This window comes from Nansenia antarctica, assembly GCF_963989245.1.
Source record: "Nansenia antarctica genome assembly, chromosome: 18".
Taxonomy (NCBI): Eukaryota; Metazoa; Chordata; class Actinopteri; order Argentiniformes; family Microstomatidae; genus Nansenia; species Nansenia antarctica.
Window position 1 is genome coordinate 17274846 of NC_137691.1, and position 15321 is coordinate 17290166.

General features: G+C 45.1%; 1 protein-coding gene across 1 annotated transcript; it reads right to left on the minus strand.

Annotated features, from left to right (window-relative positions):
• Positions 1–456: 456 nt before the first annotated feature.
• sp7 (Sp7 transcription factor) lies at positions 457–4004 on the minus strand (the record flags this gene model as incomplete). Its single annotated transcript, XM_080548611.1, has 2 exons — positions 457–1773; positions 3984–4004. 2 exons carry the CDS (start codon positions 4002–4004, stop codon positions 457–459), a joined length of 1338 nt encoding a protein of 445 aa, XP_080404737.1.
• Between the last annotated feature and the right edge of the window lie 11317 nt (positions 4005–15321).

Sequence of the window (15321 nt, forward strand, 5' to 3'; positions counted from 1 at the left end):
GCAACGCTCCATAAACTCCTTCATACTAAGAATGTTCCCTTTTCTGGTTTCCTAGTCCTTTCCCTCTGCTTCTGCAGATTCTGTTTCACCAGTGGTTTGTCTCATTAAAAATGAAGACAGTGTGTGTGTGTGTGTGTGTGTACATGTGTGTGTGTATGTATGTGTGTGAGTGTGTGTATGTGTAAGTGTACGTGTGTACGTGTGCGCGCATGCATGTGTGTGTGTGGTCCACAGAACGGGGAATGCCACCTAACCTGCTCGGGTTATCGAAGAACGTCAATGCAAACAATGGCACATGCGTGTTTAACTTGAGCATGTGAGCGTGTACTGACAACAAAACATAACTTACTGACATAACAAATGTTGTTTGTTTCTTTTTTATATAGTGAACTTGGCCCCACGAGAGTTGGCTAACCCAACGATGCCTAATATGCCGACGCAACAGAAACGAAGTCATCAAATCTCCAATAGACCACTGCTCGTCTCCACGCCGTTAGCCGTGCCTGTCTTGTCCTCTCCGTTGACCCCGTTAGGGTCCGGGTTACTGGACACAGCGCCGGCGGGGTCTACAGTCTCCTCGTTCCGGGGGTCGGTGGCCTCCCCCTCCCCGGCCACACCTTTCCCCTGCAGGGCTGACTCCGCGTGGGTCTTCTGGTGCTTGGAGAGGTGATCGCTGCGGGTGAAGCGCTTGTTACACAGCAGACAGGTGAACTTCTTCTCCCGCGTGTGCGTGCGCACGTGCCTCTCCAGCTCGTCCGAGCGAGTGAAGCGCTTCCCGCAGAACAGCCAGTTGCAGACGAACGGCCGCTCGCCCGTGTGCCAGCGCAAGTGGGCCTTCAGGTGAGAGGCCTTGCCGTACACCTTGCCGCACCCGGGGATGTGGCAGCTGTGCACGGGCTTCTTACGCAGCGACGCGGCCGAGGCCCCCAGGCGCTCCAGCTCCTGGCAGTTAGGACAGTCGCAGGTGGACCTCCCCGTGGTGGCCCCTCCGTAACCGCCCGAGCCACGCGCCGGCTTCAGGCCCATGGGGTTCTCCATGGGCATGGGCTTGGGCTTGTACATGTCCTGGGGCAACATGTGCTGGGAGGACTGCAGCAGATGCGAGGAGGAGCCCAGGCCCACGGAGGGGTACGTGGCCGGGTTCAGGGAGGTGAAGTCCGTGCTGTAGCTGGGCAGCTGAGGGCTGAGGGAGGCCTGGGGGGCCACGGGCTGCAGGGCGGCCTGGAGGCCGTCCGCCTGGGGCTGGGCGGCGCTCAGCCAGTTGGAGTTGGGGTGGACGTCCCACCAGGAGGAGGTGGCGTTGGCCGGCGCCGCGCTGATGCTGGGGTGGATGCCGGCCTTGTACCAGGAGCCGTAGGGGTGCGTCATGTCCAGGGAGGTGTAGACGCTGGTCAGGCAGTCGGCCGTGGCGTGGGCCTTGGTCACCAGCAGGGACGGGTCCTGGGATCCGGAGTTCTGGAAGGAGTGGGAGAAGGGGTTGTACTCTGTGCTGTACCCCCCCGCGGAGGGCGGGGGGCTGCCCGTGGGCGTGAGGAGCCCCCCTCCCGTGCTGAAGGAGCCGGTGTAGGCGTCGGTCAGGCCGTCCACGCCGCCGCCCCTTCCGTTCTTATGAGCTTGGAGATCAGACGTCATGCCGTAAGGTTTGTTCTTCCCTGGGGCGTTGCTTCCTGCTTTGCCGGGTGTGGCGGAATCCCTCACTGGGCTGGTGCTGCCGAACTTGTTGCAGGTAGCGGTTAGCATAGCCAGAGGACTGGAGCCATAGCGAGCTTCTTCCTGGTGGAACACAAGAAATAATGAGACTCGGGAGGAAATGGCCGCTGCTTCTGTCACTGTCAACACTAATAAAAAACGTATGCCCAGCCAGCCTGGCTGCTGCTTCTTTTCAGCTTGTTACCCTATAAGTGGGAGCAATTTGTGATCTGTTTACGCTGTGTGAAAGTTGCTGCTATGCACAATATAGGGAAAAAGATCTCCTCAAGTTTTGTGGAAAATACTTTCTAAATATTTATTTGGTATAGCAGAAAGAATTGCAATGTTTGTTTTCATGCAATATTTCTTTTTCAGTTTCCACACTGTCTGGAGACTCTGAATTCAAGTAGGCAGTATACACCAAACAATTTCCCTCAAAACAAGCAATGGTGTGTCAGTTATAATAGAAATCTTGCCAGACATGTTCGTCCCCAGTGGTCACCATGGCATCTGAGACGGTTAAAGCAGATGCTAAGTTTATACCCCGCAAACAATGGCACATTGTTTCACAAAAGAGTTTGTCACCATTGTCCTATATCCTTAATATTACATTCATGACATTTGTCAATCAACATGTTTGTCGAAGACAGTTTATTTTAGATGAACTCCCAACTGACATTATTCTTTGAAGAATGTACGCCACTGACAGCTGTATTGTTATTCATGCTCCATTTGACTAGGAATGGACATAAATCATATTAACTTGTGTTAACTTGTCGTGTTAAATTGTGTTAACTTATCAACATTCGAATTATTTATTACTATACATTTATTTCGACTTGAAACTTGAGGGTTAAATGTGTGCTCGCCAGGTTACCAGTATATCTCGAAGCAATTATAATGAGTCTATTCCAGGAGCTCAACAACTTCTTACTGTATCATCTGGTGCTTCCAGTCAGTAAGATGATACAATTAATATAAGATTCAAAAGGACTCATCGGGCCGGTTTCACAGACAAGGCTTAAGATTTTACATTGAAAGTGTGATTTAGTCCAGAACTAGGCTTAAGCCTTGTCTGTGAAAGCGGCCCCATATTGTGGTATATTTAAGGGTTTAATCGATAATGTTGTTTGATGGACTAAAATGATGAACTGTGAACGTTTTGCGCAAGGACGTATTTCCATCTTTTTGGCTACCAGTTACCTATATAACCACCCAATGTCATTCCACTTGAGACAAGTTTGGCCAGTTGGCCCTCCGTGTAGGCTGCAGAGCTCGGGCCCCTAATCACCGGAGAGTCCCCCCCTCCCTCTCTGCCTAGGAGCGCCTGTGGTCGACATGACCTATCCTGTTTCTTTAGCTCCCGTTTCCAGGTTAATTACAGCCAATCACAGAGCAAAACTATTTAGTACTATGGCGGTAAATGCTTGTATTCGACGTTTTCAATCCCCCTCCCGCCTTCATGTAAATGCTCTGCGCTTGAGTTTTGGTGACCTGTGGAAAGCTTGTGCGTAATTGCAGCGGAATCAGCGTTTTCTGTCCACCTCTTGTTCTTATTTGGAAAACAGATTGCTTTACTTGTATTTGTGCTGTTGACTGATTTGTCAGACGTATAACATTTCCTCCATCAGTAAGCTTGACCAATGATACTTTTCAATAAGAATTATATTTTACGCATACCAGGTCCTTCTCTAACCCATGGCTGAATGTTGTTGGATGTTTTTTTCTCCGCATATCACCCTTAATTTCTCACCCAACATGCATATTAAAATAATGTTTGTTACAGTAGCTGACCAACATTATGATCAGGTGCTCAGATGTAAAAGGCATCAAGGCAATCTGTAGGAGCTGGAGGCTATGAATGAACACCACCAAATCCATAGCAACGATGTACTCTTCATAGTAAGTTCCCGACGCCTTATATAGTTAACACTTACATTGCTGTTTTTCACAATGTATTACACACTAAAATTTTCAATATTTTGTTTTATATCAAGAGTAGGCTACAATAGATGATAGCCTATACCCCCGCTCCTTAACACCAACATGCCCAAAACAACTTTAAACAACTTTAAACAACTTTAAACAACTTTAAACAGTGGCAACAACGTGACTCCAAGGACATGCAACATCCTCTGCGCTGTAGTGCGCTGTCAGCCTTTAGCTCACCGCTACACGCAGTGGTTCTCGTGGAAAACGAGGAACAGTAGCACGAATTACAATGTCAACCCGTCAACGTGAAAGATGTATTAAAAAAAACAAAAAAAAACAGTATATAACAGTATATTCCATACCTCCAAAATCGATGCGGCCATCCCTGAGAAAAAAAATCCAGAGAGTTCGGAGGGGTGAGTCGGACAGTCTCAGCTCAGAAGGTCCCGGGACAGTTTGGAGGAACTTCAGCACGAGCTCAGGGACTTCTTTGGGGAGACAGAGGGCCCGCCCCCTAATTATAGGGTCCGGACTCTTTGAAGATTCGCTAAGAGGCAATAAAGGAGCGAGGGAAGAAAAAAGGGGGTGGATGAAGGGCATTGGTGGAGAGAAGAGAGGACATCCCACCTCTCCGAACTATACGACGGATGGATCCTGATTCATCCTCGGAAACATTATTTAATAGAAGTGTTAAGTTATTAATCTTATAGTTTAGGCCGATGTCAGACAACGCTGACATGGATATCTCTGTGCGCAGATTCCACCTGAATGTTCATTCAGATCCAGCAACAGCATCTACTAACGTGGCCTGTTGGGCCTTACTGGAAATTAATTGCGACAGTAATATGCAACACAGCAATTACATTTCACTTGGTCAAACTTCCGATTTGTCACAATTTCTCTTGAACAACATCACTAACATTGGCCTGGCAAAACGTGTTACTGCCAGCAACACAAAATGCCAACGTTTATATAAACAGTCATTATATGCCCTATATTGATGACATGTTAAAGCACTCGCAACTTAAAATCTCGAAATTTGGTCTCGTCATTTAAAACCCAGAGAGGAAAGCAGCATGCAGGCCACGAATAAATCAAGAGATTAAGCTGGTACAGTTTGTGGTTTGCATTCGAGATTTTATTGTTTGGGGTTTTAACCCTCATTCTGTTTCCAATATTCTAAAACGCAGTAAACTACTTTTGTGGACATTAGCTGACGGTTGAAAGCATTGAACTATTGGGAGAGACAAAGAATGAGAAATACTGCCACGAAATTAAATAAAGAAAAGATCATCACTTCAAATAAAATGCATTTTTACCACGGCTTTTAAACGAATGGTTGAGGGGGGATACAAGCAAGATCGTTTCCTCTTGTAAGCTTTGCAATAAAAACAGATGATTCGAACAGTACCATTTGGGAATATTTAGGCTACCAAAACAACCATACAAACAAGGCGCCGTATTTAAACATCTCTTGAACTCTTTTTCTTTTTTAGCTTAATCTTTCGATTTATGCTAATGGTTTCAACATTGACATTTTAGCATATTTATTTTAACTGCCATATGTGTAGCCCTACTCAATACATTTGACTTATGCCTTCAAACCACAACTTAAGTCATCTCATACACAGAATATGTGTTTACTGTTATTATAAAACACCTGCTTGAGTCTATAATAACACTGTTGACATGAGTTGACATGATGTGGAAATAAATAAATGATTGCACCTTAAAATATCAATGTAGTAAATCAATAGTTGAATGAACTGTGCATAGGGCGCAACCTAAAGCACCTTGCTTAAATTGTCCATTAAAGATGAATCGAATATGGTTCTGACGGTTTCCGACAGAAATAACGATTTAGATATACATTCAGTCAATCATGGACAAACATATGCCTCCCTAAATTTGATCATTTGACAATGGCGGTAACAAATGTGAACCTAAAGCAAAGCAAAACAAAAAAAAAGCTTATATTCTTAACATCAATCATGTGCTTGAGAGCCTTATCGTTATTCGTTTTAATGTTTGCACACATTCTCTTGCTGTGTAAATCTAATGGATTAGCCTAGGTCGTTCAAAAACGAATAATGATTCGACCTCAAACAGTAAACGTCCATTCAGAATGGAGAAAGAAAGGCCTTATTGTCACACATATGGGTCACATGGAGAGATATGATGTTTTGTGTCCTATGAAATAGTGACGGAGATACGAGATCACAACTGCTAAATTATAATGGGGGTAAACATATGAAAATATGCTCAAGATCAAAAAGAGATATTAAAACAAACGTACTCTAGATTATACCACAGGGGCAAAACCTAGCCTGAGGTGACTGGATGTTCATAGCTTTATAGTCATCCATATTTCAAAACAGAATGTTGCAATCCATAGAATTGGTCATTGCATAGAACTAGAAGGAGTAGAACAGTCTATGATTGCATTATATAAGAATCAGATTCTGAGTCAGTACATAATGTATTCCTGAACGTCTTGTCAGTAAAACATTATTAACACCTCTCATATGGTAGATATCTGTAGATAGACCCACTTATAATAGATCTGCTTTAAACCCTGCTTTTTGTCAGGCTCCTTAAGACCATGAACTGAATTGATGGCAGTATTTTTATTGAATAAATAAATTGTTTATATTCTCCCAAACTTCTCCAGGCTAGTCGTCTTGATTTCTAGCGTCCCCGTGGGCGTCTTTTTTCTCTCAACGAGAGGACAGGAGATTAAAATTGTTGTCAAAAATAAACATATAATTTCAGTCCTTATTTTCTCCCCAATTACAAGGCATGGTCAGAGCTGGGCTCGTCTCTGGGAGAGTCTGGCCCTCACATGAACACACAAACTATATTTAGCAGTCTGCTCCCCAACTGACCTTCATCGCTTTATTTTCTTACCAAAACAGGGGTGAATACAAAGACTAGTAGACACACACACATACACTTAAGTTCACACACACACACACACACACACACACACACACACATACACTTAAGTTCACACACACACACACACACAGACCCACATACGCAAGCACACACACACACACACACACACACACACACACACAAACACAGACCCACGTACACGAGCACACACACACACACACATACGCAAGCACACAAGCACACACACACGTACACCACACACACATACACACACACACACACACACACGCACGCACGCACGCACACACACCCACACATGCTCACATGCACACACACACACACACACACACACACACACACACACACACACACACACACACACTCCCTCATATTCATACACTAAGCAACCAAGGTTTGCCATACTGTAGAATACTTGCAAGGCAAGTTTACAGGTTGACACGTTAAGGCGAGATTTTCTGTAACTGATGCTCAAATATGATGCACACAATCATCCATAAAGAAAATCCGACAGACGCTGATCCGAGGCATGGGAAAAGGGAAATGAGTTACTATGCAAACATGAATCTCCATGGTTTATGTATCCATGTTCATCTTTCATACGTGGCAAACTTGTCACCACTTCTTGAGGCATTTGTCTCTCCTCTCATTTGGCACTTGGTCTGATGGTTGTTTAAGTCTTAAAGTTAAAGGTTTCCTTTTCTTCTGTGCGTTCATTAATGCTGCATGTTTGACATTAAAGTGAAATGAGAGGGTAGGTAAAGCATCTATACCCTCTGTAAGTGTCGCTAAGTGGCCTCCATGGTTGACTTTCTTCACGTTATACAAGTTTTTTCGTTAATCTAAATCTTTGGCGTGTTCTCATTTACAGTTCTCATCAAAAGCGAGGCAGTGAGATCTATAATTAGGGATTGTGTTAAGCACTTAACAGCCCCTTCAAACAGCTCTCTCAGTTCTATTTTCGATTTTTCTGCCTTTTGGGGTTTGGGATTTTGGGGAGGGGTACCACTGTGGCTGGCAAGGTGTAGGATGTGGGGAGGTGTCAAGGTCGAACATGAAGAATTTCCACGACATGTTCAATGTGAGCTGTTAATGGTAAACAATTCACGATTCAACTAACCTAGTTATTCCCTGATTCAGAGTGAGTTACTGGCCTGACACAGATTAAGCCTAATCCTAGATTAAAATGCATTTTCAATGGAGATTTCATTGAAGATGTTATTTTGTCCAGGACTAGGCTTAATCTCTGTCCAGGAAAGCAAATCCTCAATGTTACACGTGACCTGTGGCCTGGGGTGGTCCAGTGGTCTAGCACCGCGGTCTACAGTGCACACATATGCCCATGTCGGCATGGGTTCAAATCCGGCCCATGCCCTGCTGACATACCCCCTCTCCTTACTTTCCTGTCTGTCTTCACTATATCTGTCCAATAAAATGAAAAAAAAAATATGAGTGGGACTGCCCCACTCAGAAAAGAAAACTTAAAAATGGTAATGGTAATGACACCTCAGCCTCGCTCACGTGTTATCTAACACGCAGATAGTTGTTTACATTTATATTTACATTTTTGGCATTTAGCAGACACCTTATTCCAAAGCGATTTACAACAAATACATTTGACTAAGTAATCATCTATCCAACAGTCACAGCAGGAAAAAGGAATCTATGCTCAGGCCAGGGGCCATTGGCAGTCGTTATGCTAAGAAGGATTTTTAATTAATACAGGATTTTTAATTAATACATTTTTATTATGTTATTACTATGACATGGAGAAACAGTAGAGGGCGGGCTGTGGCACCGGAGGTAGAGCCGTCGTCTAATGATCGCAAGGTTGGCAGATCGGCGGTTCGAGCCTCGGCTGGACACATGTCGAAGTGTCCTTGGGCAAGACACTGAACCCCAAATTGCTCCCAGTGAGCGGGGGCTGGCGCCTTGCATGGTAGCTTGCCGCCATTGGTGTGCGAATGTGTGTGTGAATGGGTGAATGAGAGGCCGTTGTAAAGCTCTTTGGATAAAGGCGCTATATAAGTGGAGTCCATTTACGTAGTCGATGTCTCAGGAGGGACAGTTTAAGGTGTAGCCTGAAGAGATGGGTCTTCAGTGGAAGGTGGAGATTCTAGTTGTGTGTTTCTAGCAGAGTTTTGCTCTCCTGCTGATCGTACACTAGGATATAGAGGAAGCCTGACTTCCTCCAGCAGATCCAAATCAAGGAGTTGAAACATGGATGAGACACTTGTTTTGGCAGCGTCACTCATTTTCATCAATCTGCTCTGATTCACAACACTGAAATGTATCACGGCCGCTGCGGACAGACAGCCTGTCTCAATGTATATCATTATGTAGTTGGCCTTGTGCATCTTTAATACAGCATTGGATGTCTCTCTGTTTTCATCATCGGGGTTGAATTGGCCGCTCAGCATCATTACCGCCATCACTAACGGTAACAGCAGCCAACTGTTTATAATGGGAATCAATGGAATATCTCTCCGTAATGCGTTTCCCTTAAATTCCTCCTTGGGTTGCAAAGCCCTCAGAAAATTAACATTGTTAATAATACTGCAATGGAAGGGGGAAAATTGAAATGATTAGATGTGTTTTACTGGCCTGGTGATGGAAATGTGGTGAGAGGGAATCAGGGTCAGGGACAGACTTGCCTTGCAGCATGACTCTGTGTAATTTTTCCAGTCTGTGTGGTCAAAGAATCAGTGGCATGTGATGTCGACGGAAAATGAGAGAGAGAGAGAGAGAGAGAGAGAGAGAGAAGAAGAGAGGGGGAGAGAGAGAGAGAGAGAGAGACAGAGACAGAGAGAGAAAGACAGGGAGCGCATCATTAAACAGCGACGGTGTAACAGCCAGGGCTGTCGATACAGACAACCTAGCTAATTAGGCTAACGTTACTGATCAGGAACTTGTGCGTGTACTCTCTCACTGTAAAGATAGATTTGACCTGAACATGACTAATTGCTTGTAATTGAATGCCATTGACTGTCTGGGGGTGTCTGGAGTAAGCCTGTATCTAGTTTGGTGGTTGTCTCTAATGTAACCACTAACAGACTGCGTTTCAACCAGTTGGACACAACTCTCATCACTCATCAGACATGCTGGTGATCACACATATCAACAGGAGAGAGAGAGAGAGAGAGAGAGAGAGAGAGAGAGAGAGAGAGAGAGAGAGAGAGAGAGAGAGAGAAAGAGAGAGAGAGAGAGAGAGGGAGAGAGAGAGAGAGAGAGAGATCATCTCTTTCCTACATAGTGTGTATAGTCTATATGATGGATCATCTTTGGGTCATTTGTTCCCATGGAAATATGCTCTCACTGTACTAAATGCATACAGCAGCACGGAAACCATATGCTGTATATGTTGTCTATTACTGTATGTCGTCTGTGCAGTGTACTACTACTGTACATAGACGTTTTATAAACACAGAAGTACACTTCAATGCTCACACCACCTAAACAAAGTCCAGTGCTACCGCCTTCTCTCTGTATACAATACATGGAGTGGCCTGTAATCGGACTGTCTGCCTCGCCAGGAGAGCTGTCGCTGTTTAATGGTACTAACTGTAGAGCCTAGACAGACAGACGGACTCAAGGCACCTAGAGTAGACCAATCAGCACGGCGGAGGACAGGACATGTCGAGAACAACACTCCTGCGCACACTGTAGGTAGTATCTACTGTACCTGAGCACATGTTGCAGAGTTAAAACCTGGGTTTGAGAGGATGTGTGTGTCTGTGTGTTGTGTGTGTGTGTGTGTGTGTGTGTGTGTGTGTAGCATAACTGGTTGTTGGCTCAGCACTACTGTAACTGACTGTTTCCATAATGTCAAAATCAAATTGCACTGATAGTATTTATGTCCTTTAGATATTGTACATGTATGTGGACATAAATAAAGCATTTAAAATGTGTGTGTGTGTCTGTGTGTGTGTGTCTGTGTGTGTGTGTTAACCAGGCCAACTCTGAGAGGGTGTTAAGTGAGACACCGGCACTGATGAAACGCTCCATAATAATCCCTCTGATTATGAAACACACTTTGGCAGAGGAGTGGCCATACATATGCATGCAGATGAGGCATAAGGGAACGCCACAATAAACTGACTGAGACAGAGGTGGTTGAGTCTGAGGGGGGGTGTTGGTGGTGGTGGTGGTGGTGGTGTGTGTGTGTGTATGTGTGTGTGTGGTTGTGTGAGTGTGTGTATGTGTGTGTGTGTGTGTGTGCGCGTGTGTGTGTGTGTGTGCCTCTGCCTGCCTGAGCCTGATTGTGTTTGAAGGAAGCGTAGCGCCGTGTCTTTCATGTGCATGTGTCATTATCACTTCAATCCTTTTGAACAATTAGCTGCCACTTGATCTTTCATGTCGGCTCTTTTATTGGGTCTCCTCCGTATGCCTCCAGTCCATTTCAGAGGAGGTAGATTGGCCCGTGGGGGTAGCCCAATGAGCCCACCTTCCTCCCCGCCCTGGCTGGCTGGCTGGCTGGCTGGGTGGATGGGTAGGGGGAATGGGTTGGGCCCGTGGCTGCTACTGAGGTTTGGGTGGGAGCTCATTACTCCTTGGTGGACGCTTTCCAAACAGAGGGGAAGGGTTTTCTTTTGGGAGGTGGCGGGTGGGTGGGGCGGGGGGGGGGGGGGGTAAGTTGGGGTTTTCTTTTTTTGGTGACTTTATTTGGTATGGTCAGACCTTCGCCTGGATGTGATCTGTTCCATGTGTAAGCTGGGTCTACTACCAGCCATCCCCGATCCTGGATCATGACTTCCGCCAGGGTTGATTTCAGTGTCAATAGGACTTCCTAACGACGCAAAGTAAGCTGAATACATTTCGAATGCGGAGCAGCCTCCTAAAGTATAGTTTTAAAAGCCGTTCATGACAATTTTGAGAAAGATTTAAGAGATTAAATCAGTACCACGGCATATAAAAACCCCTTAGCATGAAATTGCCCTGCATGCAGTATGCCTTATGGAAGTTATAATATTCAATGGTTCAGTAACATGTAGGCATTTCTTCTCTTTGTTGGCCAAACTACCACTGATGCCAGACACATCGCCACAGTTACTGTATTGTAACTCTTTACTATACTGTTTTGTATTTTTCTATACTGTGCTTGAATAGTGTTTTACCCTTCATAAAACCACATCGGTCGTGATAAGTGATTGGATCAATGCTGTTTCTCGTGTCTCACTTGAGCCAGCACTCAGCTTGATAAAAGAAAACTCCAGAAACACTTGGGACTGGAACAGAAGTGCCACTGTGGCTGTGTCTGTCTGTGTGTACAATCCTTCTCGAGAGAAGGCCCTGATCTGTGGTCTCCCTCTCACGGGCTGAAAGCCTCCATCTTTCCATCCCTTTCTCTCCCCCGAACAGAGGATCGCTCAGAGCTTTACATTTGATGTCGAGGCCATAACGATGTGGTTTCTGCGGAGAGTATCACTAGTTTATTTATGGTAGACGTATCGCTCGGCACTGCAGGAGGGATAATATCTTCAAGCAGGTCAAAAGTGTGTGTTCATCTCTATTTTCTCCACGGCGACCCAACAGTATCGAATGTTCTCCCTTAGTTGAGTGATTGTGGAACGTGAGCAAAGCATTCTTGACTTGTATTTCCTCTCTGTTGGAAGAAGATTGATGTGCCGGCGATCCTGGAGATAGCGATCCAGAGAGAGAGAGAGAGATCAAGAGCGGGACACCACTCCAAGATTGTCAGGAGTAACGGGGTTGATACAATGGATAAAGAAGTAACAGGATTATTAAACGTGTAGTAAGACTGTTAAGAGGAGGAGGAAGAGAGTGAGTTAGAGAATGAGAGAGCGAGAGAGAGAGAGAGCATTTGAGAGAAATTGAGTTGGAAGGTAGTAGGGAATAGAATTCAAAAATAGAGTTACATTATAGGTAGGTAAAATAAGCACGTCGTACCTAAAGAGAACTTTATGACTAAAAAACCCTGAAAACAAAACAAAAAGGCCAAGCCGCACCATATGTGTGTGGAAGAGGAAGCTGGAGTTTTCTCTCCTTCTTTCAGACCACCCAGCACTTCACCCACACACACCCAGCTAGCCGGAGAACATACACTACTAGCACTATAGTCCAACTGAATTTAACTGTTAAATGTCTAACAAAAATAAAAAACAACCGAGATCAGAATCTTGGATCAACCTAATGTTGTATTTTCATTTCATCGTCGTCCCTTTTCATAACTGTGAATTAGGCAAAACCATAATAAGGCAGAGGCAAGACAAGTGCCAGTTGAATGGATGTGGGGGGTCCTGCTCCTGCTCATAGAGGGACACGTAACTGATGATGATGTCTTTGCTGCTTTTAATGTCCGATGTCTCATGTTTTATGGGACGCCACAGTGAAGACAAAGGCACCTTTGTCCACAAGACGTGGACAATCATGTTTTTTTCTATCCTACTCTATTCTATTTCATTCTATTCAATTCTATTCCAATTCTATCACTGAAATAACACAGGGAGATGATCAAAATATCAAATTTCTTTCCCCTTTTTCTACCTTTTCTATTTAAATTTCTTATCAGAATTCCCACAACTGCACACAATGTCTTTTTTACTGACTTCTAGAATATACTATAGGAAGTATATGGAATGCAAATAGAGACATTCTCTTGTAGCAGAAGAAGAAGAGGAAGAAAAAGATGAACACCCCCCCTGCCCCCCTCCCCCTCCCCCTCCCCGCTCCCTCTGTTCCGTCCGTCTGAAGCCGCAGCATGTGGTCTCTGCTGTGCTGCTCTAAAAATGGCAGACCGCCTCGCCTCGCCTCGGGAGAGCCCAGAACAGCCTGCACCGCTGTAATGGCGGTGTGGGTGTGGCCCCTCGTAGATGGCTTTTGAGGGGGCCCCTCCCGGACGCCCGCACCCCTTGCCAGCGCCCAAGGGCTCCAGGCTGCCTGACCAGAGACACCACGAGACGGCCCACGCCGCAGCACTGCTGCCTGGGTCTGCTCCTGCAGCTACTGCCCCCTGCTGTGCACACAGTAGCTGGTTGTTGGGGAGAGTCAGTGTACACACACACACACACACACACACACACACACACACACACACACACACCTATACACACACACACACACACACACACACAGACACACACACACTATCCATCCACCCTGAGACACTCACTGGTTCACTTGTGATCTACCCTCTCTCACTTTCTAGCGGTTCCGTTAACACGAACACATGCTTGAATAAAGCTTTTCTCCATAGCTAAGACAGTTAAGTATTATTTCTTTTGAAAAACAGTAAGTGATTTCTCTTCGCTTTCACACACACAATGCAAATGCTAAACACATATTTGCAAAACAGTAAACACAACTCTACAAGAGACGCAAAACAACGTCAACATTAGTTGAGTAAATCATGTCAAACCAAATAAAACCGTTGATCACAGCGGATACAAACTACTCCCTTGAACCTCTTTCTGCATGTGTGCGAAACATTTTTGCTTAATTGTTTGAGTTGTTTAAGTTTAATGTTTCAAGTTTATTGTTACATCCCATTATAGAAGTATAAGAGAGTCAAATTCTTAGGCTTCAGTTCCTCGACAGCAACAAGATAAATAAAGTGCTGGTAGTTATAAAGACAAATAAGGGCAATATGGCAATAAGGCAAGGTAAATAAAGTGTCAGTAGTGTTAGAATGGACCAAGTAAGAGGCAGAGGGCAAGGACAAAGCAGAGGTTGAGGGGTCCGTAGAGGAGGACCAGGTCAGACGCGGGTGGTGGGGTAGCTCAGAGGGGAACACAAAGCTAATCTTTCAGATGAAATTCAAGACGCAATTATTGATCATGCTGTCGATCATGACCTTCCCATGAGAGAGGTTAGGCAGCGGGTCCAGTCCAATCTCAGTCGATCAACTGTAAGATAAAGCCTTTTGTTTCTGCATATTCATGCTCATGAGTGACATTCTTTTGGCATTGGTCATCTTTGGTAAAATCATTTTAGGAAGAATAAATACAGCCCATGCTGTAATAATATATTTACTTGTATTTTATGGTACATACTATAATTATAGTATCAACAAATGGCACAGACATGCAAGGGTTATCCATGTTAGGGTATATTGATGGTTGTAGTTAGTATTTATTGGGCCATTGTGTAACAATTGATTTAAATAATTTTCCAGTTTTGTGTGTTTCTGTGTATTAACTGAGTGTTAATTGTTTTGAAAGAAGTAAATTCTGTCTGGACAAAATGTGCTCAAGCAATTGAGGAAAACTGTGAACTTGACACCCTGTCATGTTTGCTCAGTTTCAGAAGTTATTAAGAAGTGAAGAACCCGGCTTACACCAGGGAAATGCTTCTGATAGAAACTCAAATGGTTAAGTATGTAGCTAACGGCCATACAAATCATCACAATGAGGCTGCCTGAACAACTGAAGGTCATGAGGAATGTAATGTAATGTAACGTGTGTTGAATGTGGAAACTGGGGAGTCATTGGCCTGGCTAAAGCCCGACAGGCACAGACAGGCAGGCAAGCAGGCAGGCAGACAGGCAGGCAGGCAGGCAGGCAGGCAGGCAGACAGGCAGACAGGCAGGCAGGCAAACAGGCAGGCAGGCAGGCAGGCAGGCAGGCAGGCAGACAGGCAGGCAAACAGGCAGGCAGACAGACAGACAGACAAACAGACAGACAGGCAGGCAGGCAGGCAAACAGGCAGGCAGGCAGGCAGACAGGCAGGCAGGCAAACAGGCAGGCAGACAGGCAGGCAGACAGGCAGACAGGCAGGCAAACAGACAGACAGACAGACAGACAGACAAACAGACAGACAGACAGACAG